General features: G+C 46.7%; 1 protein-coding gene and 1 pseudogene across 1 annotated transcript; one reads left to right on the top strand and one right to left on the bottom strand.

Moving 5' to 3' along the window:
- Positions 1–25,580, bottom strand: POU2AF1 (POU class 2 homeobox associating factor 1). The gene is made up of 5 exons (XM_010382319.2): positions 25,166–25,580; positions 4,627–4,757; positions 3,781–3,823; positions 3,431–3,696; positions 1–580 (listed from the first exon to the last, which is right to left on the bottom strand). The coding sequence occupies exons 1-5, from the start codon at positions 25,179–25,181 to the stop codon at positions 266–268; spliced, it is 771 nt and encodes a 256-aa protein (XP_010380621.1). The 5' UTR covers positions 25,182–25,580; the 3' UTR covers positions 1–265.
- Positions 14,496–14,593, top strand: LOC115893818 (annotated as a pseudogene).
- Positions 25,581–27,458: the final 1,878 nt, after the last annotated feature.

Here is a 27,458-nt window from a genome sequence, read left to right as displayed (position 1 = left end):
GGGAGGGGAAGAAGGGACGAAGAGGGGGAGAGGAAGGAAGTGAGGGAGGGAGGGGAAGGAAGAAGGGAAGGAAAGAGGGAGAAAGTGAGGGAGGGAAGGAGGGGAAGGCAGAAGGGAAGGAAGGTTTACAGGTCTACAATTCTAGCTGTGTGTAGAAAGTGTAGTTATGAAATAACTACTCCAAACAAGCTTGAATTTGGGGCTCAATTCCAGGCTCATTTTCAAATCCCAGTTTCAGGGAACAGGACTCAGGTGGGAGCCACCCCTAAAAGCCTTCCACAGAGAGGGTGTGGTTGAGCGCGTAGGCGTCGCTATCCTCTTCCTCCAAAAGCAGCTTGTCGATGGTCAGTGAGCTGGTGGCTCTCCTGGGATCTTCCATGTCCTGAAGGACTGGCTCTGGGATAGAGATGGGGAGCTGGACAAACTGGGGCCCAGGTAGGGCTGGGGCCGGAGGCTGGTACTGCAGGGTGGAGGTGGGTAGCGTGGAAAGGGGCTGAGGCCACGGGAAATAGGTGAGGGGTGCCTGGTGCTCTGGGCCCTCCAGCGGAGGCCCCACTGCGGGCGTGGCGGAGCTTCTTGTCTGTGACAGGGAAACATGGGACAGAGGGTTAGCAGCCCCAGGTGACCCACCCACCCATCCTTGCCCTTAGAGGGGTCTCCATCTCCCCCTTCAACTCTTTCCTTTCCTGGCTTCTTACTTCATGGGACTCCACCTCCTCCTGCTCAAAGTCTCCCCCAAGGGAGAAGCCAGGCAGACCCCCAAGGGAGAAGCCAGGCAGACTTCAACCGCAGCCCCAACCCTGACCCTTCCTAGCTATATGTCTTTGCTCAGGCCACTTCCTGTTTGGAAGGCTCATTTTTCTCATCTACAAAATAGAATACAAATAGTAATGAACTCATTGGGTTAAGCCAATTAGAGAGGATTTTCCAGGTTTCATGGAATACAAAATTCATTTCTATTTCAGAGATCTTAAAATGTGAAAAATAAATGCACCTTAAAATCTGTGAAAATACATGTTAAACCATAGCCTGGCAGCTGTATCTGGAAGGTGGCCACTATCCTGCCCAGACACAAAGATAGTCCAGGCTCCACACAACAGCTTTGGAGGTCCCCATGAGCCAACACAGTTCTGTCGCCTCTAGTAATGGCCAGCATGGGGAAGCCCGGCCATCCCCAGGTGGGGGAAGCACTGCTTTGTCAGCAAACTTGGCCTTCCTTCCTGCTGCTGCCTGGTGCCTTCCACATCCTCATCCTCCTCTGTCTCTGAGCTGATCTCCATCGCCATCCCACTTATGGGCACCCACCATGACCCTTCAAGGGTTAGAGTCCTTCTCCTGCCTGCTCTACGAGTCACACCTCTCACCTGCACAGGCGACTTCCCTCACAAACCTCAGGTCAGGCCTGTAACAGAGGCGAGGCCTGGATTCTTACTTCTCTTTCACACTTGAGGAAAGCAGATAGAAGAGGATGCTCTTTGCATGGATTCATGAGAGAGAGGCCAAAATCTCTCCCTACCATCCCTGTCTCTCCTGTCACATATTCCTCCTATTGTCACTGTGTCTTGATAGCAAACTGTTAGAATCATTTAGGGCAAGGCTTTTCTTAACCTCCTGCAGATCTTGTTACAATGCAGCTTCTGGTACAAGAAGTCTGGGATTTTGCATATCTAATCAGATCTCAGGGGACTCCAATGTGGCCAGTCCAGGGACCAGAGTTTGAGTAGCAAGACTTTAGGGTGTTTTTGCATAGAATGGTAGAGCTGGAAATGGTCTCAGAGGCCTTCCAGCCTTCCAAAATCCGGGCTGAGGTATAAGCCAGTGGTCCCTATCCCAGTGTCCTGAAACCAGACAGAATCCGGGAAAGCCTCATTATTCCCAGCTTTTCAAAAATCCAGATGGAAATTCTACATTTCCCAGTCATAAACCTGTACAAATCTATTGCAACTATAGGTTTATTTGCTGGGGAATAGAATTACATCCACTCAGCACCACAGCAGGTCTTATCTCTGCTGATCAGGAGTGTGGACTTACAGCTCTAGACAGCTTTGATGAGTTAATTCACAAAATGGCAAAACAAATAAATTAATTCTTAATAAATACCATTTGTTTGATACACAGGCCTTTTCAAAGCAAAAGGTGGGGATGATGAAAGGGGATAAACAACGAAAGGAATCCTTGGTAATGAAATGGCTGGAAACCATGAGTCCGCCACCCGCCACCCTCTCCCCAGGCTCCCTGACATGGAAATGAGGTGCCTGGGAGAGGGAGTTGGATTAACTCCTTCTTATCTATCATCATCCAGCCTCCAAAATTGGTTTGCTGGGTAGCAGGTGGACCTGGGATGGAAGGGCTCCTGCAGGCCTTTCATAGAAGGTACTTGGAGGCAGGGGCAGGTGCATCAGGATGACACTGGACCCTGGAGGGAAATGGAGGAGACAAGGTGGACCAAAGCAAGCTCCACCATCGAAGGTGGGCTCTGGGACAGCTCAAGGCCCGGCTGTACTTCCCACGGTTTCCCTGGACTGGAGCTGAATACAGCTGTAACCACAGGTCTTTTTGCCCTTGAACACTTGCAAAATTCCCATTCCTTTAGTCAAATAGGCACCATTAATATAAATCTATTTCCTCTCCTTCCTTCACTCCTGGGGGAAGAGGCTCTTCCTTTCCCATCAGGCCCTTAGTTAATGTTAGCAGATTTTGATATATGATAATAACTAATATATATTAGTGATTTCTGTATGCCAGACACTGTGCTAAGCCCTCCACATGCATTATTTCATTTGATCCTGACAATGACCCTTTTCTTGGTGTTCCCATTTTACAGATGAAGACACTGAGGTTCAGAGAGTTTTAAGTCACTAAACCCAGAGTCACATAGCTAATAAGTGAAGGGGCAGGGATTTGAACACAGGCAATCTGACAATAGAGACAGAACTTTAAAAAATTACCCCACAAGTGGGTCTGATGCCATCAAAAATATCACCTGTTGCTCAGCCTAGAAATCTTCTGTTAAGTCCCATTATTAAGTGAACGATCACTCCCTAAGTTATCTGAATAGAAATGAAAGGCTGGTTCCAACACAAGACCCCATGTAGATCTCACATGGTACCCCATTCACTAAAAACTTCAACTCAAAACCAAGACTCACTGCTTGCAAGGAAGCTGGGGAGATTTAGAACAGGGAATCAGAGAAGACCTCCCCAGTCCTGAGGAGCAGAAAGGATGACAAGAGAGGCTGTGAGACATCTTTGTGAAAGATATTTCAGCAAATGAGAATCAGAGCAGGCCTCCGTGGAGGATAAGGCAAGCTTTGATGACCTGATTATCCTGAGAATCAATAGCAAGGAAGATCAGGGTCGGGAAGTCAGCTCTGGTTCTCAAAGGGTGCACTCAGCATGGGCGGGTGCAGTTCTGCCTTTGTGTGACATACCGTGACATTGGTGATGAGTGGCGGAGAGGCATAGGTCAACACTGAGGAGGGCCCCACCACCGTGTAGCTGGGGCACACGGGCTGCACATACATGTCAGCTGAGTAGGGACAGCTGACGGCTTCATGGGGCACATACTCGGTGTAAGGTGTCCATGGGGCCAGGGGCTGGAGGGTGGCCGGGGTGGGCTGGGAGAGCCAGCCGGCACACAGAGCACCCTCCTCCGTCACTGCAGACACAGAGCCTTCCATGTCCAGGCAGGAAGGACCTGTGGGAAGAAGGAAATTTCAGAACTGCAGATGCCACCCAGATGAGAGGCCTGGGGGCCACCAGGGCTACGGGGCACTCTTACCCACTGTGGTGTAGGTCGCCAGGGGCTGATGGGGCAGCACCACCTAGAGGGGAGAGGAGAAGACCAGGGTCAGTGTTTAGCCATTGCCAACTGGCCCTGTGCAGGGAACTTGCCCAGAGGACCTCAGGGCAGGAGAGTAGAAGGTAGGAAACTCTCTGGTTAGAACAAAACACCCCACCCGGTATCCCAACCATCACCACCTACACTTGAGGGATTTGTATTTCCGTTTAGCAGGAAGTCTGTGTGCTCAGGGAGCTGGTGTCTTCCTCATCTCAGGGTGAGCCCCCAACTCACACCAGGGTATGTGAGTCATTCGCTTACTCAGGCCTTGACAGTAGCTGTGTTCAGTGGGCCAACTGAGCCAGTCCCAATCCCTCATCCCAGTTGCTCCACCCTGGCTCTATCCCTGGCAGCCTCCACCATGCGACCTGCACTCCTTCCTGCCTGATCCCCTTGGTCACCTCCCAACTCGTCTGCCTGCATGCGCGCACACACACACACTCTCTCACACACAAACACACACACTCTCACATGCACACACTCACACACGCTCACACATACATTCTCTCACACTCACACACATACTCTCCTACACACTCTCACACACTCCCTCATACACACATACACTCTCACACATTCTGACACACACTCGCATTCTCTCTCACACTCACACACACTATTCTGTCACACTCACACACACACACTCTCACACACTGTCACACATACGCACTCACACACTCTCACACACACCCACACACTCCCTCACACACACATACACTCTCACACTATCTCTAACACACACATTCTCTCTCACACACTCACCCTCTCACACACACACACACTCACCGCCGTAGGTGTAGGCGCCGCCCCGCTGCTGGCGTGGCCTCGCTTCCTCCTCAGCAGTTCCTTCACTGGCTCCTTCACGCGGACGCCCTGGTATGGCCGGGCCGGGGCGGGGGCTTGCTCTGGAGCTGTGGCTGTGAAAAGCAATGTCCCTGGAGCCCATGGTCCTTCTCAGACGAGCCCGCACCCCAAAGTGCTCATTTCCTCATGGATCTGCCTGCTCCCCTAAGTCGTGCTTGAACACAGAGAACCACGTGACATTTCCTAGAATGCTTCTCCCAGTATTGTCACTCCTCCTACTCCCAAACCTTCTGTAGGCCCCCTGCACCCAGACAACGAAGGCCCAGCTCCTTATTCTAGAATTGGGCAGCCTTCAGAATGAGATCCGAACCCATTTTTCTCACCACTTTGCACGCTCTCTACTACACAAACCCTGACTCCAGCCAGAAGGTCTGTCTGTGTTCTCTACGTGTTCCTGCATGTCTCACCTCCTCATCTGTGGTTGAGGTTTTCCACGGTCAGAATTCCCTCTCACTTCTTCCAACCTCTTGATTCTTGCTGACCCAACCCAAGTGCAGCCCTCCTGCCTGACCCCTGCAGCCTGAGGAATTTCCACATTCTACAGCCTCTCAAACATTTCCAGATCTGATTGGTATTCATCAGATGGCAGTAGGGGACAGCGGGAAGGGCAGGGACTCTGAGCCAGATGGCACAGGCCTCAAATCCTGCCCCTGCCGCCACCTCTCTGTGTGTTCCTGGGCAAGTACTAAACCTCTCTGCGTCTCTTAATCTTCAGTTTCTTTGTCAAAGGAATATTGAGAGAAGTCACCTAATGTGGCATATTGGTAGAACAGTATATGCCTCAAATAAACACAGCATAGACATTCAAAAAAATTCAGTTATGTAACAGTTATTCTTTTTGATGGAAGTGTCTTATACCCACAACTAGATTATAAACATCTCAAGGGAGTTCTTGTACCTTATTTCTCCATATCTTCCCAGTGGCATGCCCATCCATTTTAAGCTCAGTTGATACTTATTGATTAATCGATTGGGTGATTCTTTAAGACATGCTGCCATTTGTCTTCCCTTCACCTCTCCTACACCTTTAGGATGAAGGCAAGTGGCTCCCAGGTTCTCGGTGACTTCCACGGCATGGGACAATTACCCAAGGGTGATCCATGTGCCCTGGGGCCAGAGAGTGTCCACCTGCTGCTGAGGGAAGGTTTCCTTCCCCTCTTGCTGTCAAAGCCAGGAGACCAAAGCATTGACCCAAGTAAGAACCAGTGCATAGGGCCCTTCCTGGCCTGGGAGAGCAATTGAAAAGCAGCCGTGGCTGGGAAGCGACAAGCTGTCCACCTAGACAGCCTGTGGCCTAGGGGCCCTGGGCTCTCAGAGAGCAGGCCTGGGTAAGCCAAGAAATACTAGCCCTTAGGACTTCCACAGGGAGCCCATTATTATCCACCGATAAGGGCCCCAGGGACCTGGGCTCTGAATCAAAGTCCCGGAAGCCTAGGTATCTGTTAAACCCGGATCTCCAGTGCTGCCCTGGTTGAACTTTGCTCAGTAAATACCCAGCTGATAAGGTCCCATGCCTGACTCGGCACCAGACCTTCCTCCAGGCTCCAGCCACGAGCAAGGCCTGGCCTTGAAGCCCAGAAGGCAGAGAGAAGCTTGGGCAACAGGAAGTGGGAAGTGAGCCCCAGGGGCAGATGATGGGGGTCAGGAATCGCAGTATCTCAGGTGGACTTCAGACCCATCCTCCAAGGTCCCTCAGCTGGCCAGGTAGCAAATCAACCAGGAAATGATGCAATATGCAGGTACAGGTCCTGCTCTGGGAGAGTCTGATTCTAGGGGGCTGATATGGGCCTAGGAATCTGTATGTATAAAAACCTCTCTTGGAAGGCTGAGGTGGGTGATCACAAGGTCAGGAGATTAAGACCATCCTGACCAACATGCTGAAAGCCCGTCTCTACTAAAATACAAAAAATTAGCCGGATGTTGTGGCAGATGCCTATAATCCTAGTTACTTGGGAGGCTGACTCAGGGGAATCACTTGAACCTGGGAGGTGAGGTTGCAGTGAGCTGAGATTGCACCATTGCACTCCAGCCTGGCAACAGAGTGAGACTCTGTCTCAAAAAAAAAATCTCTCAGGTAATTCTGAAAATATACTGGGATTACAACCGTTGATAATTCATTCCTAATTTAACATAAGCATCTCCCGATAACATCCCAATAGCAGTTTCATTATCCTTATTTTAACTTCTCCTGTCTGAACAAGAGATCTCTGCTGGTGTTCATTCATTCTTTCAAATATTTCTAGTGCCTAAGAGTACAGCGCTGAGCAGGACCCATGCAGTTCCCCCCCACGCGGATCTTGCAGTCTAATGGGGAAGACAAGCAACAAAAGTTACCAGCAGATGAATGTGTCACAACTTGTGAAATTCTGGCTGCCATGGGAGTGTCTAGCCAGGGAACCAGCCTGGTTCTGTGCCCCGGGGCCACCAGTGCACCTCCACCTTTGCTCTGAACACCAATGACAATAGACTTGAGAGCCACACCTACCTGTATTCAAATCTGGGCTGTCACTTACTGGTGGAAAGTTCTTAGATTTATTTAATGTCTCTAGACTTCAATTTCCTCATTTGTAAAACGGGAATAATAATTCTTCTCTCACACAGTGGTTGTGAGGATTAACCGAAATAATACATGGGGAGCTCCAAAGGCCATGTTTGGCACAGGGTAGATGCTCGATATATGTGGTTTTAATTCTCTTCCCTCTGGCCTTTTCCACCTTCCTTTTGGGGAGATATTATGTCAGACAGCTCTTCCTCCTACTGAGACTAACTTATGGTAACACGCGTCATATTTCCCTCCACTACCTTCTAATGAAACTCACAATTCTTAATCCATTTACAGCTGTCTCATCTATAAAGTGAGGATCATAATGGTATGTATGTTGTAGGGTAATTTAAGAAATGCATGTGAAGTGTTTGGAATAGAGTTTGGCACAGAGCATTTAATACATGTACGCTCCTATTATCATGAGTATTAGTAGTAATATTCCTTTCCCACATCTGAGGAGAGATACCAGGTGCCCCCAGGTCTGAAGGGATTTCTCATTCCTTCAGCTATTTCTAAATGACATGGTTTTAGTCCCCCCACCTTCCTTCTGGGTGAGTCACTCTTGCACAAGTTGCATTTGCCACTTTCCCTACTGCTGGGTGGTGCCCAGGGATGACCACAGGCCCCAGGTACGATCTGACTTGTCAGCAAACAGGGCACCTGCCCTCCCACACTCTGCTCACTCTTTCTCAGGCTCACCCCATGGGCACATCAGCATTTTTGGTTTTAATCTTTGTGAGTACATAGTCAGTGTATGTATTTATGGGGTACACGAGATATTTGGATACGGGCATGCAATGCATACTCATCACATCCGGGTAGATAAAGCACCCGTCCCCTCAAGCATTTGTCACTTCTTTGTGTTATAAACAATCCAATTACGCTTTCAGTTATTTTTAAGTGTACCATGAATTATTGTTGACTATAGTCACCCTGTTGTGCTATCAAATACTAGATCATATTCATTCTATCTAACTATATTTTTGTACCCATTAATCATCCCCACTCCCACTCCCTCTGCTGCCCTTCCCAGCTTCTGGTAGCCATCATTCTACTCTCTATCTCCATGAGTTCAACTGTGTGAATTTTTAGTTCCCACATACAAGTGAGAGTATGAGAATTGTGTCTTTCTGTTCCTGGTTTATTCCCTTCACATAACGTCCTCCAGTTCCATCCATGCTGTTGCATATATCAGTTCTGTTCAGTCATATCCTGCAATTCACACTTGTCTTCAGTTGGGTTCCCAGCTATTCCTTAGGCATAAAGTACAGTCTGAGGCATTGTGTACTCGAAAGAAATTTGGGAAATGGGGTTACTTGGGGGTCTGAGCACTGTGGTCACCCTCTTAATTCAGCTGAGGGACAAGAAGGGCTCAATCTCATATGCACATAGCTCAGACCATCTCAGAGACAGGTGTATGGCTCAGCCCCCTCTCGTTTGCATGTACACTTCTGAGGAAGGGCTCAGAGACCTGCTGGTCCCAGTCCCTCCCAGAAAGTGGACACACCACACACTTGGCTAGAAAGGGACCAGCTGGGCACTTCCAGGATCTTGTCAAGAGAGGGCTTCCTGCCTCCTACTGTTTCTAAATCAATTAACAAAGAGCGCTTGGCAGAGGTGCTGTGGACAGAGAGTATCACCCTCTAATGTCTGGACTTCCTTGGAACGCAGTGTCAACAGGTGTGCCCTGGCACAACAGACCATATGTGGAGCAATCTCTAAGTCCCCACCTCTTCCTATTGCCGTTGCAGGACTCCCACAGCTCCCAAGGGTCTCCTGACTGCCCGGCATGTGTCCACAGTCAGCTGCCAAGGAAACCTGTAACTGACTCCAACTGAGCAGGTAAGAGGGAGGGTGCTTCTCAGAGTGACTTTGTAAAGTGCTCACGAAATATCAGAATCTAAAGCCTCAAGACGATTCCGAAGGAGCCCAACACCCAAGTGTTTTTGCAAGTTGAAACCTGTAGTTGGTACCTTTCACACCAATCTATGTGCAGCAACAATAAACATTTTTAATTCCACAGTAAACACTGAGCTCCCTACTGCCACCAGCATGAGAACTGAGCCCACAAATACAAATTTGGGAGAGGAAAAAAGTGTGTCTAAAATCACGATTGCCTCACCTTGGGGTGACCGGATCCCTGAATTAACTTTAAAACAACTAAATTGTAATACGTAAAAGAAATATTTTTAACTTTTTCAGTAAATTTCTTAAAATAATAATAATACATCCAAAGAAAATAAACCAGGAGATTGAAATAATAAGATAGAAGCCCAATTTCCCAAAGTCGAGTTAAGTCCCCGATTAACTTGTAACTCCAGGTAATATAACCTCAAAGCCTGAAGCTTTCTCACCATGAATCCTGTGGTCTGAGGGCCTTTTAAGTCTCCTGTGGGTATCCAAGAGTCCATCACGGAGGAAAATTTTTCCACCTTAGCATGAGCCTCTCGGCCCTGATTGGAAATCTCCTTTTTCGGGCTGAGAAGTTCACCATGTTGCCTTTCTATACCACTGGAAGTCAAACCAATGGAGTTTGAGGGGGAAAAAATCATTTACAGAAAAACCATCAATTTGGCCCCTATAAGGGCTTCCCTTTTCCAAAATGAGCAATGAAACAAAATCTGTAGGTATAAAAGGTCAGCAGAGACTATTTCAGTTCCCCCTGCCACGCACCCAGACATGCTCTACATCACAAAAATAAGAGTCCTGCAGCTGCTCTTCTGCTGGAGAGTGCAGAGCATGAAAACTCAAGCAAACTGGTCACCTCAGCCAGCAACCTGGCCGCATGTGGACATTTGTGCCTGCTTTGCACCAAGCTAGGAACATATGGAGTGTCCTGATTTAAATAAATATGGTTCTCCAGTTCCTTGATGAAAGTATAATAAAATATCACCCAGGAAATACGCAAAATTGTCAGCACTTGTTTATTTAATGACACCTTGCAAACCACATTCACACCACAGTGCAGGAGCTACTCATCTAAGGAGGTAAGTCCCTCCTGATGGCTCTGAGCTAAGCAAACGCCTGGGGCCTGGTCAATGGTAACTTCTCTTCTGGGGCAACTTTAAGACACCCATGTCGGAAGCCAGTCATTCCCTAAAACAGCCTCCAAGGCACCCTTGAGAGAAGGCCCTTCTCCCTGCCATTGTCCTCTTGTGACATCCCAGGGCCAGGCACTAGGGTGGACAACAGTTAAGACAGTTGCTCTAATGGTGAGGTGGGCTGCAGGATAAGCATGCATTTCCGTCCCACCATCTCACCTACTGAGAGTACTCTCCATTCACAACTGACTGGTTGAACCTTGAATCGGCAAGGCAGCACCACAGTGAGGGATGGAGCAGAGGAGAGGAATGTATCTTTCCTTATTAGATCAGGGCTTGAATCTGGAACTGCCCATCTGATCTAGGATAGGAATAACATGGGAATAATCTGTAGTTAAGCAGCTGGAGGAGGCAGCTGGATATCCAGTTGTTTGTTCCTTGATTTAAGCATTATCTAATTTGGGCTTTTCAAGACCAAAGAGAGCCTTATGAAAAAAATAACTTTTCCTGAGACCATCATGTAAGAACCACTTTCTTGGAGGATGGACTCTTCAGACCCCAGCATTAGTTTTGTATTTGGGGTCAGACCCAACTGCCCGAGTTCCAAGGCTCATGGTAGCCTGGAATACAGCCTACATGAGTGAGAGTAGCCCTAACAATGGGTTCATGAGAGACATCACGGACAGTCAAGAGGAGCTTTCTGGATAATTCTCACCTTTACTAACCAGTGGCCCTCATGATACAAGGGATTCCTTTATGAAGGACATTGGAGAAAGGAAGTGGTTGTTAGTATCAAGCCTGAGAAAGAAGTCACTTGGTCAATTTTTTAGGAACTTACCTAAAAAACAGGTAAACCTTGTAGCCACACAAGGCCATTTTGAAAGATAAAAACTCCTAGCCCAGAAGGACATGTGACACACTGTTAATAGTGACACACTATTGATCACTCTAAGTAACCACTGGAAATATCTTCTGCTATTGAATCTTCAGGGTTTGTTTGTTTTTGTTTTTGTTTTTGCTTAAAAAAAAAAGACCCACTGAGAAGAAATACAATTTTCTCTTTATTTGTAGCAAAACTAATTGAACAATAGGAATTCAAGACTATTGCCAACAAACTTGCCCTGGCTTCTAACTGAAAATCAAGTCATAATAGTTGCTGGCACCTGTCACTTTCATATAAAGAATTCTTTACATTTCATAGAAGAATTAGCTGGGTGCTGTGACAGGAGCCTGTACTCTCAGCTACTCGGGAGGCTGAGGCAAAAGAATCACTGGAACCCAGGAGGCAGAGGTTGCAGTGAGCCGAGATCGCACCAGTGCAGCCTGGGCGACAGAAGTGAAACTCTTGTCTCAAAAAAAAAAAGTTTGTTTACATTTTCATGTAAAGAATTTTGTTTGTGCTTGTGGTCCAAGGACTTCTAGAGAGCATTAACTCCAGTTGGCTAAAGGATTATTCACATCTTTAACTGAAACACTGATGTGGACGCCTTTCTTACGGTGACGGTCTGAGTCAAAGTTTTCAAATTTGTTCCTTCCATTCATGGACAATGGCTGATATTTTTCCAAACAGGAAGAAAGAAGTTGGGTTTTGGTTAAAGGCTGAACTTGACACACTACAGAAAGGCTTTCCCACTCATTTACACTACATTGTAGTTTACCTTTTGTTGTTGTTGTTTTTTAATGTAGGCCAACAAAGAAATCCCATATGCATGTAAACGCAGGCCTTCCATTCACTAACATTTGAGCTGAGAGGACCCTGCAGCCAGGAAATACAAACACATCACTCATATATCCTGCAATCTGGATGATACCCAGGACAGAGGAGAAAAAGACAGCAGGGGGAAAATGGTAGCTTTAAAGGTGACTGGAAGACATGAGAGAAAGGGGAACCACGATTGAAGTACAATTTGATGTTGCCTGCAAGGCTGCTGGACAGCCAAGGAATAAGTTGTAATGTCTTGCTTGGTAGGCTGGGATGCCTTTATCAGATCACAAAGATGGTGGCTGACCTCACATTCTCTGGTCTGGGTGGAGAAGATAAAGGAACAGACAGTGGCATGTGCCCTCCCTGTGTCCCCATTCTAAAAGATTATTCCTTCCCATCAGCCCCAAAGAGCTCACTCATTAACCATAGGAAGGTCCCCTGGGAAAGGCTGAACCAGGGGCCATGGTCATCGAGAATTTCCCCAGACCTAGGCAAGCCACCAGGACCTAGAAAGAGCAGCCCTGACAATGGGACCCAGGGGACACTCTTAAGGTATGTTGGGGGTGACAGCAGAGGGTTGTTCAGTCTTAGAGCCACAGAGCCCCAGACCAAAGTGGTCTAGGGGCCGAGTGATTCCTACTGAATGGACGTCATAGCCAGCAGGGAATGGACCCCCGGGGCAGTCACACAGAGATCCCTCTAGGTTGTGTTAGGCTGAAGTCAAGAGCCCACTGACCCACAGAAGACCACCCATCTCCACCAAGCTCAGACCTGAGCATTTACACCCTGAGGCCTCAGGATTACCTGGATTGTCCCTAAACTTCTGGGTGGGGGCAGCCAAAGGCCTCAAGTGCAAGAGGTTTCCACGTGGCAGCGGCCCTCTAACCCTTCCCTTACAGCATGACTCCCAGGGATCCTTTCCCCTGCACTCTCTGTACCTTCCACACCACACCTCCCTTCCTCTGAGCCTCCCGCAGATCAGGTCAAGCACAAAAGGCTGTTTGTACCCATTCTCTGTTCCCGGGGACTCAGGTCTGCTGAATGAATGGGTGGCAAAGGTCCATGTGTTTCCTGGTCACATTCTTAACTCTCGGGAATTCTGAAATCACCACACTCCTATTTGCATGATGTTCCATAGCGATTTTGACGCTAATGATTGCAGATGGGGCCTCACTACAACGTATTCCTCTTCCCCTCCCTTCCTTTACCGAGAAGGAAAGTGATGCCCAGAGATGTTCAGTGACTTGCCTGAGGACTACACTTGTAAGTAACAGTGTCCTCAACCAAGCCCAGGACCTGTGATTCCAAGTGCAGTCCACTTCTGCCTCACTGCCTGCCTCGTCCCCGCCCGGGCAAGTCCCGTTTATTTCTCTGAGTGACACTGCAGGTCAATCATCAAATGATTCCTGGCCCCGTCCTAACCCTCCTTGCTCCAGTTAAAGTCTGGGCTTGGACTACCCTGATCCAGTCTCCCTCAATTGCCAATTTCCCCAAGAAATGCTGTTGCCCAGCCAAGAGAGGAAAGATCAGTCCACGAGAACCTTGTCAGCAGCCTTCTCACATGAGGAGTGACGAGAACTGAGAGACCCAAACAATTCCCCGCAAAGTTTTATTTTTGGTATTTTTCGACTGAAATGACAGCAGACAGGTCCACCTGAGAAAGCAGCTGCATCTGCCTGCCTTTTACAGAAACTGGGGTCACCAGAGCAGAAAGGGTTCCCATCGCAGATACACTATGTCCCAGGGTAGGGGACAAGACCAAGAGACCCCTGGCAGAGCATTCACTGAGCAAGTACTTGCTGAGCAGAACAGATGAGGTTCTTTCCCTCTTGGAGCTTACAGTGTAGCCTAGTGGGGTACATAGACTTTAATCAAATCATTGCACAAACAAATTTAGAATTACAAACTGTGACAGAGTTGCATCTGCCTCAGAACTGAAGTGGTTCTGGCTTGTTTGGATAGTTTCCACCTACACCTGGTTTAGTAAGGCTTGAACAAGCAGCAAATTGGGGGCCCAAGTCTGTAGAGACTGTAGAGAGGAGAGTGCAAGAGATATGACTGTTCTGTCTCCAATGCAGAGGGGCTGGTCTGGGGCCAGAGGCTCAGGCCACACCATGAGCAGACCCTTGTCCCAGACACTCTAAGTGACAGGTCCTGAGTGAATCCTAAGGGTGTGTCACTAGCTGGTCCTATCCTATCTTGGCTGATTGGCCCACCAAGAGAAGAGGAGTCCAGGGAACTCAGATTCTAAGATGGAAATCAGCAGGTTTCATAGCTTCCATGCTGAGTCTCGAGCGTGACTTGCTACGATTCAACTTTGCAGAGGCTTTTTGTGCCGGGCTAGAGCTACCCTTGATGAAGTCATAACTTGCCTCCATCTAATTGAGGGCACTCTTCAAGTGGGAGGAGAAGAAGGACGCAGTGCAACACTAAAATCCTTGTCATTGAGAAGCAGTGTGGTATAGTTTGGGACTAGACCTAGTTTAGAAAATCTGCTATGAAGACTATACTTTCAGGGATCATTTCTATAGTTTGTTTAGAAAGTCTACTATGTGGCCGGGCGCGGTGGCTCAAGCCTGTAATCCCAGCACTTTGGGAGGCCGAGACGGGCGGATCACGAGGTCAGGAGATCGAGACCATCCTGGCTAACATGGTGAAACCCCGTCTCTACTAAAAAAATACAAAAAACTAGCCGGGCGAGGTGGCGGGCGCCTGTAGTCCCAGCTACTCGGGAGGCTGAGGCAGGAGAATGGCGTAAACCCGGGAGGCGGAGCTTGCAGTGAGCTGAGATCCGGCCACTGCACTCCAGCCCGGGCGACAGAGCAAGACTCCGTCTCAAAAAAAAAAAAAAAAAAAAAAAAAAAAAAAGAAAGTCTACTCTGTTGTTTATCACCTGTGTGACTCTTGGCAAATCACTTAACCAGTGTGTGCCTCGGTTTCCCCATCTGCAAAATGAAAATAATAATATCCATCTCAAAGGGTTATCATGAGAACTGTAGGAGATTAACACAATGAAACACCTGGTGCATAATGCGCTCCCAACAAACAGGCTTTTCTCCTTTGATCTCAGCCAACAATCCATGGCCCATCTGTCATCGGAGAAGTAGCCTTGGCACAGTGACCTAATTTGCCCCCATTCAGCTACATCCTGATACTGAATGTCTCTGTCTTCAGCATACCCAGGGCCTTCTGCTGCCTGCAAGGCCTGTCTCTACCTGCCTTCACTATGCTCCTGGAATTCATCTCTCAGGTACCTAGAATCCCCAGGCAGCAAGATACCCCTACTTAGGAGACAGGGAGGCCAATGATGCTGCAGAGGGGCTGGTCAAAGACCTCACTTTCATACAGCAATCCTAGACAGGAGATGCCAAACCCTGGAGATGGCCTTTTATAAAAAATACCATGAGCTGAGCAGAAGACTTCTTTCTTCAGCAGTCATGAGAAGATTAGGTTTGCAGCAGATTTGAGTTTTTAAAGGCTGACTAGAAATGAAAACCTTGGATATTTTTGAATGGCAGTGATTAGGCTGCAGACAGAATACGATGGCATTCCCTTGTCCTGACCTCAGATGCAGCCCCTTAAGGAACCTATACGTATCGCCTAAAGGCCAGAGACAGCCGTGGCTGAGGCTGTGTTGTAGATACTCCTTCAAGGGGGCTAGAAACCTAGGAGCACATATCGCATATGGAATAGAAATGTGGCAATGGGCAAGGGAGGGCTCTTCAGTGCCCATAGATGGGAGTTTGATCACCTTGTAGAGCAAAGCAGATTCCTGGATTACATATTTGGCATTGCCTCAGCTTTGCTGAGAGTGGGGCATCAGAAGGGGAGAGAAAGGGCCTGAACAGAGCTCCAGACCTACCGTCCCAGATCAGAAGGTGAATGAGGAGAGTCCACCCACCCCAGTGGCCACCCCAATTCTATAACAAGGCAGCACCCCAGTGAGGGATGGAGCAAAGGAAAGGGCTGGCTCTTTCCTTATTAGATCAAGGCTTGAATCTAGAATTGTCCACCGAGCTAGGATAGGAATAACCTGTGGTTAAGCAGCTGGAGGAGGCAGATGGATATCCGATTTTTTGTTCCTTGATTCAAACAATATCTCATTTTGGCTTTTCAAGACCAAAGAGAGCTTTATTGAAAAAAAATTAACTTTTCCTGAGACCATCACGTAAGGACCACTTCCTTGGAGGATGGACTCTTCAGACCTCAGCATTAGTTTTGTATTTGGAGTCAGACCCAACTGCCCAAGCTCCAAGGCTCATGGTGGCTTGGGGTGCAGCCTACGTGAGTGAGAGTAGCCCTAACAATGGATTCATGAGAGACAACACGGCCGGTCAAGAGGAGCTTTCTGGATAATGTTCAGCTTTACTAGCCAATGGCTCTCATGATGCAAGGGATTCCTTTAGGATGGACATAGGAGAAGGGGAGTGGTTGTTAGTATCAAGCCTGAGAAAGAAGTCACTTGGTCAATTTTTTAGGTCTGAAATATTAGCACTGGGAAGAAAATCCAAAGATATCTAGGCTAATATCTATAACATTTTTGTTACAAACTTCCTTATTCAAATCTAGTGTAGAACTTCAGTATAAGAATAAAAATGGTGCAGTTTTGGGAGACTATCTGGAGCTCTGATTGCTCATGTTCCCTCACATTTCCCTGCCGTTCTCACTCTGTTGGCACCTGCACACACCACAACTATATTCCAGGGTTCTTCAGATCACAGCTGGATCCCCCTGACCTGGCCAATCTACCCCTCTTTTTAGCAAGATCCCTGCTAGCTGGTTACAGAGAGTGGCAGTGAGTGGCTGTGAAACATGTTGCATTGGTCTTCATCAAACTTTGAAGCTGTGAAAACTATGTGTTCAGTCTTTGTGGGTCTCTTGTGAATAAGGAGGGGCTAAATTCCTAAAAAACTGACCAGTGCTAATATTTTATGTCCTAAGATACATCTGCATACCCCAGGATCTAAGCCAGAAGTCTGATTACCATCTATTCTTCAAGATCCAAACCCATTCTATATGTTCCATGACACTTTCCCTGATTCCATCGTCCCCACCTTCTGCTGAAGATCATTTATTTCATTGGTTCGTTTCTCTAGCTGGAAATAATTCCATTATTGGATGGATGCCTAGAGGGATGCATACCTGCATGGGATGATGAAGAGATGGTTGATTTTCCTTCTATTCCTTTCCTTCCTGAATTGGTGTGCCCTTCATCTAACATTAAGACTTGCTCCTATTGTCAACTCTCTTGCCTCTCTTCTTTCCTTCCCTTTCTGTCACCTCAGCATTTCCTAGTCCTGGAAAGTTTTAACAATGTCCTGTATGCTTGCTCTCTTCCAGTGAAACGTATGGCTCTTTTTAGTGGATTCAAAAGTAATTCAATTTAAGACTGGTCAAATCCTTTTTTGTCCCAGCACCTGGTCTGAGAATGATTCTGGTTTATAATTTTTTGGTGACCAGCTCTTCCCAGAAAGTGGTACTAATGAAACTGTTACTAAGAAAAGGAGGCCACACATTGTTGTTTCAATTTTCGGTATCTATTTCTTGCATATTTCAAGTGTCATTCTGCTCACAACTAGATTACAAACACTCAGTCCAATCTTGTGAATTAAAAAAACAAACACAAGTTTGCCAGTCAGTACAAGCCTTGCCGCCACCCTACCTTACAAGGTTGGTAGGAAAATTGTGACCCGAGTTCCAAGTTTGATCACAGAATGGTCAGATTAATCATCAGAAGTAACCCTGATCACTAACCCACTACAAGTTATAAGACTGGAGATATGTGGCCTGCCATTTCACAAGAAATGCAGAACTCAGAAGACATACAAATTTTAATCTAAAATTAGCCGGCATAACCTTTGCCTTCAAAGGTAGATTGTGACAGAATGGGAAAATAATAACAGCAACTAATATTTATTGAGTGTTTACTTAATGCCAAGCACAGCAGAAAACCCCTACCATAATCCTGTAAAGTAAGAGTCACACCCCTGGTGCATACCTATAAAGAAATGGTGGCAGAAGGAGGAAAGCGTCACACAACCAGAAAGGCATAAACCTAGGACTCAAACTCAGATCCACCTGCCCCAGAAGCTAAACTGTAACTACTAAAGGCGAAGAAAGAACAGAAGTGTCACTCTCTAACTCAAAATTAAACCCTATACTCTACATCTTACTCTCCATACCCCACCTAAACATACACACACACACACACAGACACGCAGATATGAAGGAGCAGTCTGACTTTTCCAAAGTCTAGAAAGTTCAGAGTGAAAGAAATGCCAAGGAGACAGAACCCTTGGCTCCCAGCAAAGGCTGCCTGCCACATCAGGCTCTCTACTAAAACTGCCCAGAAAACAGTAGGGCTGGGTTATTTGGGGGCAAACTCTAGGTCCTTCTCTGAACCTTTTATTGTAGCTAAAATGTCTTCAAAGAGTCCCCCAGAGGAGGCACAGCAGCAAGCAGAGACCTTGTTTTCTTCAACAAGTAAGCTGAAGTAAATGTTAAACAATCAAAATGGGTTCTCATGGTATGAACTACCATTTGCAGGCCTCATTTTGCCATTGGTCCCTTATCTGACATGGAAGGCCTGTGCTTTTACCAGGAGTAGCTCCTAAGCACTGTGAGAGAGACAGGCACTGTGGCAGGGAGACAGGACAGCTTAGCAGGCCAACACGTGAGGTCTGTTCAGTTGAATTTTGCTTTGTGGGAGAGTTACTAACTTAATCTTCATGATTCAGTTTCCTCATCTATAAAATGGACCTTACAACAGAATCTGCTTCATGGAGTTTTCATGAGGATTACATGAGATAATGCACTCAACGCATAGTGAAGACTGGCAGTTTTTACACTCAACATCTGCCTTCCCTTCCTTTCTAACAACCCCTGCATTATGGAGGGTGGCAAGGTGCCCAGTTAAACAATTATGCTGTTCTCCCTTGTAGATAGAAATGGCATCAGATGTCAGCAGAAGTTGTGTGTTGAGGAGGGAGAAGGGGCAGCGTTTGGGAGGCATGATCTTTTGCTGTTCCCTTTTCTTCTTCTTTCTTGTCCGAAGATGTGATGTCACAGATGTGATGGCTGGAGTTACAATGGCAACAGTGAAAAAAACCTTGAGGACAAGAGCCACATGCCAGGGACAGCAGATTAGAAAGACAGAAGGAGTGTGGGATGATGTTGGCACCGTGAGACTCCACACAATCCTGAACACCGTACTGTGGGCTTCTTTTATGTGAGAGAAAGGACACCACTGTCTTACTGAAATCTATGTTATTTCAGGTCTCTTCACCAGCAATCAAATGTAATCCAGACTGATCCAACAAAACATTTTGTATACTGCATAGCACCAAATAAATTCTCCATCCCCCAAAGATGTTTGTTTATCACTGATAAAAGTATTGAGCCTTCTTCTGCTCTTAGTAATGCCCAAAGGTTTATTAGAAGCCATCCATTTCAACCTCCAGCTCAGCAGTTCTCAGCCTTCCCCTTTTGCAGCTCCCCTCCAATGCCCAGGACAATTTAATCAGAAGCTCTAGGTTGAGATCCAGGCATCTGTATTTCTTAAATCTCCTCAGAGAATTCCAGTGTGGCCAAGGTGGAAAAACACTACCCTAAGCAGATATAAGAATCCCATCTATTAAATTAAGGACTTCTGATTTAAAACGTGTATTTATTTTTTTTATAAACACTCAGGAAAACTCAGCAATTAGAGCTGGAAAAGAACCTCAATCAAGTTCAATCTCTAGGAAAATTAGCCAGGAAAAGGCAAGTCCATTCCAACACTAGAACATCTGAGACCCAAAGTGGTTAGGTGGCTTGCTTAAGGTCTCCCACCTAATTATCTTTAGAATGGAAAGTAGAACCCTGGCTCCTGCCTTCAAGGACAGTGCTTTGTCCCCAGCGTCACACAAGCAGGACAAGAGTGTTTCAGAGAAGGCCTCCCCATCCCAGGTAGGCTCACTTTTGTCAAGCAGTTCTACAAACACGAGAAAACTAGAGTGTTACTAAGCATTTCATAAAGGTGAGAATTATGTTAATGCTCATAATCAGTTAGCCAACTTTGGTTTGGTTGGCTCAGAATAAGAAATTGGTGGACATCCTCATTGAGAGGGAAAATAAACTACTTTAGAAAGATGTCAAAAGGGGAAAAAACACTTACTTTGTATGGGAAAGTTAAAAGCAAACATTTACAAGACTTCCTTATGAATTAAAGGTCCACACATTTAATGAACAAGTGTAGGCAAATTTGATTTTTTTTTTTTTTTTTTTTTTTGGTTCCTCATGAAAGAACAGAATCTCAAGTGTGAATTGGAAGAGAGCTTTCAAAACTTCTGAGTCAGTAACTTTGAGGACAAATCTGGCACTTTCTTTAGTAAATAAATGTAAGGGGCAGTAAGTAAAATATCCATCAAGAGCATCATCTGCTCTTCTACCAATTAAATCTGTGTGTTTGGTTGATGTTTGTCCTTTATTTCACCTCCAGAAGGTGCATGTGAATTCGTATCTCTCTTTTGGATTCTACTTGCCCTTAACAGCAAGAACTGATTAATTGGCCAGGTGTGGTGGTTCACACCTGTAATCCCAGCACTTTGGGAGGCCAAGACAGATGGATCACTCAAGGTCAGGAGTTCGAGACCAGCCTGGCCAACATGGTGAAACCCCATCTCCAATAAAAATGCAAAATTAGCCAGGCATTGTGGCATGTGCCTGTAATCCCAGCTACACAGGAGGCTGAGGCAGGAGAATCGCTTGAATTCGGAGGCAGAGGTTGCAGTGAGCTGATATTGCACCATTGCACTCCAGCCTGGGCGACAGAGCAAGACTCCATCTCAAAAAAAGAACTGCTGAATCAATGGAATCAACTTGGTAAGAAGTAAAGGTGCTCACTAGGCTTATTAAATAAGCAAAGGTTGTAACATAGAATAGAAATATTAGAGGTTGTCCAGAAACCTAAATTACTTCTCATTATATCTTGTGCTTAAATTTATGTGGGAGATAGGCTTCCAAAAATTATATGTATAGTACACATTTTACTTATCTTTAACTGCCTCCCAAAAAATGTTGGCTCTTTAGTGGAACCCTAGAGTAAATCTGAAGAGCAGAGTTCTATGTTGATGAGAATTTTAAGGCCTTAATTTTTCTGTTTGCTAAATCTCTGCTCTGTTCAAGTTGTCTGAAAGCAAAGGCATATCCATGACATAATAATTGGATACAATTTATTTCCTGTTTCAAGGTCAAGTCTACAGGACACCAAGACAATGAGCCAGTCCAAAGAAAATCAGTCAAGCCTGCCTTTGATTAGCATGTAGATCGTTCCCTAATACAAACAACAACAATAAAAAGCAACTGTCCAATTTGCTTCACTTTCTAACAAATGGAGTTCAGTTTATTATACACAGTCCTATCACTTTTAAGGAAGAAATTCAATTAAATCAATTTGGGGCATTGTGCAAATTATTTAATGAATTGGCTGCAAGCTTTATTTCCATTGGTGTTGGCATTGCACAACTCCAGGATACTGAGTATCTTAAGGAAATGAATGCCTGAAGAACCAAGCAAATCATCTCAGACCAGAGGTTGGCAATGTTTTTCTATAATAAGCCAGAGAGTAAATATTTTAGGCTTTGTATGCTGCACAGTCTCTGTCACAACTACACTACTCTGCCGTGTAGCAAAAGCAGCCCTAGACAATATTCAAATGATAAACATAGCTGTGTTCCGATAAAACTTCATTTACGCTGTGTTCCGATAAAACTTTATTTACAAATGGGGTGACAGGCCTGATTTGGCAGAGAGGCCATAGTTTGCAGACCCCTATTTTAGACCCTTGGAAAACTTTGCAATATCCTATCACCCAAGAATATTTAGACTGTGGCTTTTTTATTTTTTTATTTTTTATTTTTTTTGGAGACGGAGTCTCACTCCATCTCCCAGGCTGGAGTGCAGTGTCACCATCTCGGCTCACTGCAAGCTCCGCCTCCCGGGTTCATGTCTTTCTCCTGCCTCAGCCTCCCGAGTAGCTGGAACTACAGGCGCCCATAGACTGTGGCTTTTTAACTATTCTAATTAAAGTGTGGAAAAGGATATATGAATTTAACATAACACTGATCACTCAAGATGGGCCCACAGGAGGTTTCCAGGACGGAAGGTACTAACTCACCACTATCACTACTTATCAGGAAACTTGCTATCATTTTACCTACATTCTCTACTTTAATTCTCACAAAAACCTTGGGAGGCAGAGTTAGAATTCCCGCTTCCCAGATGAGGAAATGAGTGGAAATTTCCTTCTCACAAAGAAAGAACTAAGTTGCACAGTCAATTTTCAAACCCAGGCCCGTCTCCCTCCAAGGTTCCTGCTATTTCCACTACTAGTTGGGGAGGGATGGTAATTCTTCACATCTACACTGGACCAGCAGGTCCAAGTCCAGAACCCAGGGAAAGAATCTACAGATGGAGTGACTTCATCATCCAACTGGCCCATCAAGCAAATCTCACACGCATTGGTTGAGGCTTGAAGATTTCTACTTCTCTGTGCCAGCAGTTCTGGGCTTTGCTCTAATCTTAACCAAAAGCCAGGGTTCACATTTAGTCCACAAACTAGGGTCATGGGCTAGGTAGCGAGGAGGTAACATTCTCAAAGTGAATGTTTTCTTAACCCTTTCCAGAACCCCATAGTACAGTCATTTCAGCTCATGCCTCGAGGGTGTTTTCTGAAAAAAGAAAGTGCCCTTTCAGCACTCTTGGTGTCTGATTTCAAACCCTGCCCTTCCACCGGGTGATTCTAAGTGGGCTGACATGCTGCCCTGTTTTTACTGATTTTCCCACAGGGTTTAGTCACCCAGGTGCCCTCTATACCACATACTTGGGTTCGGGCTAAGGGGACGGGTCCAGAGCCCAGGGTCTCTCCTACTTTTCCTTTAAGGCTTAAAGGACAATTCAAGATAATTTTGATTTGTGTTCATCTGAACATGGGGAAACATTCACCCCAGTTATTCCATTGATGAGCTTACAATGTGGTCTCCCTTACAATGGAGTTTTGCTGTATCTGACTGGTCTCCAGAGTGTGAGCAGGAAACATGCCCTCTAGCATCCCCTTTAAAAAAATTGGGGGATAGGCACGGTGACTCACACCTGTTATCCCAGCACTCGCCGAAGCGAGTGGATCACTTGAGTCCAGCCTGGACAACATAGTAAAACATCATCTCTACTAAAAATACAAAAAAAATTACCTGGGTGTGGTGGCAGGCACCTGTAGTCCCAGTTACTAGGGAGGCTGAAGCGAGAGAATCACTTGAACCCAGGAGGCAGAGGTTGCAGTGAGCCGAGATCACACCACTGCACTCCAACCTGGGCAACAGAGCAAGACTCTGCCTCAAAAAAAAAAAAAAAAAAAAAAAACAAAGAAAAAGTCTGTTCATCTCTTAGAAATGAAAAAATGTAGTACGGAACCAAGAGGGGAGAATATGGCAGATTGTGAATGCAGGGAAGCAACTCATATCTCAGAGGCTAAGAGGCTGATGCAGACAGAGCAATGAACATGGCTTCGGTGGCACCTCACTTACTAAGGGTAGCTCCTCAGAGTGGGTATGATTTTTACCCCCACTTTACATACAAAAAATTTAAGGATTGAGAAAAAGGAAAGTGACTTGCTCATAGAAGGCAGGAGCTGAGGCAAAACTCCCTCCAGGGGCTCACACAAAAATCAAATGATTCAGCCCTAAGTGTAAGGACACACAGATGCTTAGGAGCTCCCAATAAGGAGATGAATGCCCACCTGCTCTCATCCACAGAGCATTCACAATAGGGCCAGCTGCCATGGTCCCAGGAAGGATAGGCTGCCGCTGCCCCATTGCCTGTTGGTAAGAGTCGCATGCCAACCATTCTTGAATATTCCTAGTTATCTTGGAAGGAGTCCATAACTCTCAAACCCAAATTAAAGTTCATTTCCCTTTATTTTTTAAAAAATGGATCTTACTGATACCCAACAATGGTGGGTCTTCACAATCTGAGAAATTTTGAAATCACTCTTCTGTGTTACTTGTTAATCAGTTTAATTCTGGAGAAATTTACATAAGATATAAAGCAGAGAGTAAATTGGTGATAAGGTGACAGTGTAACATTTTAATCAATGAAGTTATATTTTCAGAACTTTAATGGATCCAATTGAGTATCTTTCCATAGAATAAAAGTACTCCCTAATTTATCTTTTTCTGTAAATCTAGATTCTCTTATATTAAGTTTGCTTGAGGCACGGCGTACTTAAGTTAATTAAAAGGCATTTTAAGGAACTAAGAATCTTTAAGAGAAAGAGTAATTTTTGGTTATTCTTCTTGCTTGAGGAAGTATAGAACTAAGCCCCAATAAGGTTCAACTCTCAGAGGCTGATGAGTTGACTTCGTTTACCTTATGAAAAGAATGTTGTAAATAATCTGTATTATTTCAGTTATTAGTAAGGTAAGTCACTGTTTGGTCCACATAAAGAAAAACAAAGTTCACAGTTGTTCCATCCAACTCCAGGGATAAAAATCAAGGCCAAAGATAAACCCACTGCTCCTTTTGCAGTGGGATAGACAAGCCTTGTCACAGAAGGGGAAAGAGAATGACGAAAGGCAAGACAGTGGAGCGAGTGAGGACACGCTTCACCAAGCCAGGTCTCCACTCCTCCCAGGGTATCCACAGGAACAAGTCAGGCACTGGCAGAAAGCTAAGTCACTCAGCTAGAAACAGGCCCAGGGAATTCAACAGCAGGCTGAAGAGCCACTACTTATGGAAATAAAGCCCCTCCTGTAAAGAACTGCATGGCTTTTCCCTCCAAACACCAAACCCATCCCACATCTGGCTTTTGTTGTGTGAATCATAAATTGCCCTTTCTTCACCACAGTGATTCATGCACAGAAGCGGAGGTACCCTGAGCCGTCCCACCTTGGAACACTAGTTCGTTCCCCTCCAGCCTGGAAAATCAGCATCACCTCTGACAGGCTGGTTTCTCCACCAGGCTCCATCCCGCCCACCTCCCCGCTCCCCACTCCCGGGCTTGGAACCTAGAACCCCTCCTCACTCCCCCGTGACCCCATCTCCTCCACCACCAGCTCCCCAATTCCAGGCCAAGCTGTGATCGCCCGGCCCTGCTGGCGCTGGCTTGGGTCTGACAGCCACAGCCAAACCACTTACGTTTTTGCCAGAGCATGGCCTGTGACAGGATGTTGCCTTTTCTCTTTGAAGCCGACAGTTTGGCTTCTTTAATGTGAGACCGGGGTGTGTTTTCCTCCAGTGGAGCCACCGCTTGCGCTGAGGCTGTTTCCTGGGCTTTTTAAAGGCCTGGGTTCCCGCTGCGTGGGCCGCGTCATCACATCCTCCCACCTCAGGCACGGGTGCAACGTTTCTGCAGCCAGGCTGCCTGTCACCCCACTGTGCGCGCCCCAGAGGCCCCAGCCCAGAGTGCTCCACACCCGGAGCCAGCCAGCTGGGACAGAGCAACAGCGCAGCGCGGGCAGCCATGGCCTGCACCGGCCCCACGGGGACCTGCTGGGTGTGGGTGTGAAGGTGGTGTGGAGCAAGCTGTGGGAACCCCGTGTCAAGCCCTCCCCAGGCCAGTGATGAGCCCAAAAGCTCCTCTGGAAAACCTTGGTCTTTGCACGGCGCCCATGCAGGCTTCCAGGCCACCAGGGCATGGGCAGGACTCAGCCCGCCATGGGGCCTGCACAGCGGGAAATGCGATTCCCAGGGGTCACTGGTTCTCAACTGGGAGGAAACACCTGTCATCTCTTCAAGCCTCAGTAAACAACCTCCTCATTCTTTTAATATTGCTTTTCTGTTTATTCCATTTTGAAACACAATAGCCCCTCCCCTCGCCCCCAGCCACCCCCAAAATGGCAAGGCTTAATCATGCTGAAATATGGGGGCGCTGGTTCTGATGGCGGCTATGCCCACGGAGAAGGAGGCCAACCCTCAGGGAAGAAAGGAGAACGTGCCCGTGCTCTTTGACTGGAGCTGGGCTTGTAGGCACAGGATGAACAGGGCCTCTCTGCGAGTGCCCAGCCACTGATAACAGGAAGCTTCTTGAAGTAAAAGTCATGGGCTCCCCATCTGGAAGTGTAGGGGGTGTTGGCTACTGGCTCCTTCCCAGTTTGGAAGCCTTCTGCCACTGCATATCTGAGGTCCACATGCTCAGGCTCCAGGGACTCAGTCAGTTTGGGGTCAAGACTCCTTGGCTATGACCCCTAGAGCTGGTGTGGGGCCTTGCTGCTCTGCCGTCCATACTGCCTCAGAGCCATCTTGCACCCCCTAGAGCTGATCATGCTGTCATCTGGCCTACCAAGCATTCACCTTCTCCCTTCGGCCACAGAGCTGGAGGCCTAGAAGGCCTCCCACAATCGAGCCTTTGCCTTCCTTTCCAGCCTCACCACCCACTGCCCGCCTACCACTGGTCCCAGTGCCCTCTAAGCACCACCAAACACTCATGCAATTCCCTGCCTTTGACCTTGCTGTCCTCTCTTGCCGGAAGGGCAAATCCCCTAGCCCAGAAAATATTTGTCCCTCTTCTCAGATCTTAGAGCACTTCCTTCATTAAGTGATGGTGAATTGTCACGTGACTCTGTCAGTTTCTCAAGGAGGTTTTATATTTGCCTCTCCAGTGCCCCACACAAAAACTGGAGCATACTGACCCCCAGTAAAAATTCATCTGATGAAGTTAGGAATTACTGTCTCTAATAGGTTGTTGATTTGAGGGCAGGTCTTGAGGAGAATTGCTGTCCACATTTCATAAATGACTCACTCAAAAGCCAGGGAAGGCTGTCTCCTGGCTGGCTCTAAGCCCTCCCTGCAAAGCCTCTGAAGTTCAGGACAGCAGAGGCCCCCATGCTGTGGTGGCTGGCAGTCCACACCCTGGCCTGGCAGGAGGCAGCATCACAAGGCTTTAGGCTGCACCGAGGAGTTTCCATGAGAAACAGAGGCACATCCCTCAGGCCTGCCTCAGTCACAGGAGTTGTGGGTTCCCATGAAGGCTCTGACACTCACTCGCTGTGTCCCCTTCAACAAGTCACATAACTCATCTAGCCTCAGTTTCCTCATTTATAAAATGAAGAACCAGTTCTGTGAGTGTCTCATAGGTTCTTAGGAGGATATGTGACCTTGCTGGTCCTCTCTCCCATGGGTCTGTCTTTTGTCTGTTTTGGTCATGTCTTATTCTCTCCAAGTCCGTGAAATTCAAAACTTTTTCCTGTTCATCTCAGTTTCTCCCCACAGGCCCAGCACAATGATTTCCACAAAGTAATAATAACCACTTACTGTGCAGGAGGCTCCATGTTAAGCCTTAAATACGTTACCTAATCTAGTCACCACAACAACGCTGTAAGGGAACTTCTATCTGTATTGTTCAGAGAAACAAACAAATGCTTAGGGAATTTCATCTGTCTAATGTCACCAAGCTATCAGGTTATAGGTTGATGCCAGACCCAAGTTCATC

Source organism: Rhinopithecus roxellana, chromosome 15, assembly GCF_007565055.1.
Source record: "Rhinopithecus roxellana isolate Shanxi Qingling chromosome 15, ASM756505v1, whole genome shotgun sequence".
Taxonomy (NCBI): Eukaryota; Metazoa; Chordata; class Mammalia; order Primates; family Cercopithecidae; genus Rhinopithecus; species Rhinopithecus roxellana.
The sequence above is the reverse complement of the archived record's forward strand: the minus strand, read 5'-3'. Positions and strand labels throughout refer to the sequence as shown.

What these genes read in the sequence shown, in the direction of transcription:
- POU2AF1 (XM_010382319.2), bottom strand. An exon ending in CGGCGCCTACACCTACGGCG is followed by an intron (nt 3,824 to 4,626) that starts GTGAGTGTGTGT and finishes TCTCCCCTCTAG; the next exon opens with GTGGTGCTGCCCCATCAGCC. An exon ending in GGCGACCTACACCACAGTGG is followed by an intron (nt 3,697 to 3,780) that starts GTAAGAGTGCCC and finishes TTCTTCCCACAG; the next exon opens with GTCCTTCCTGCCTGGACATG.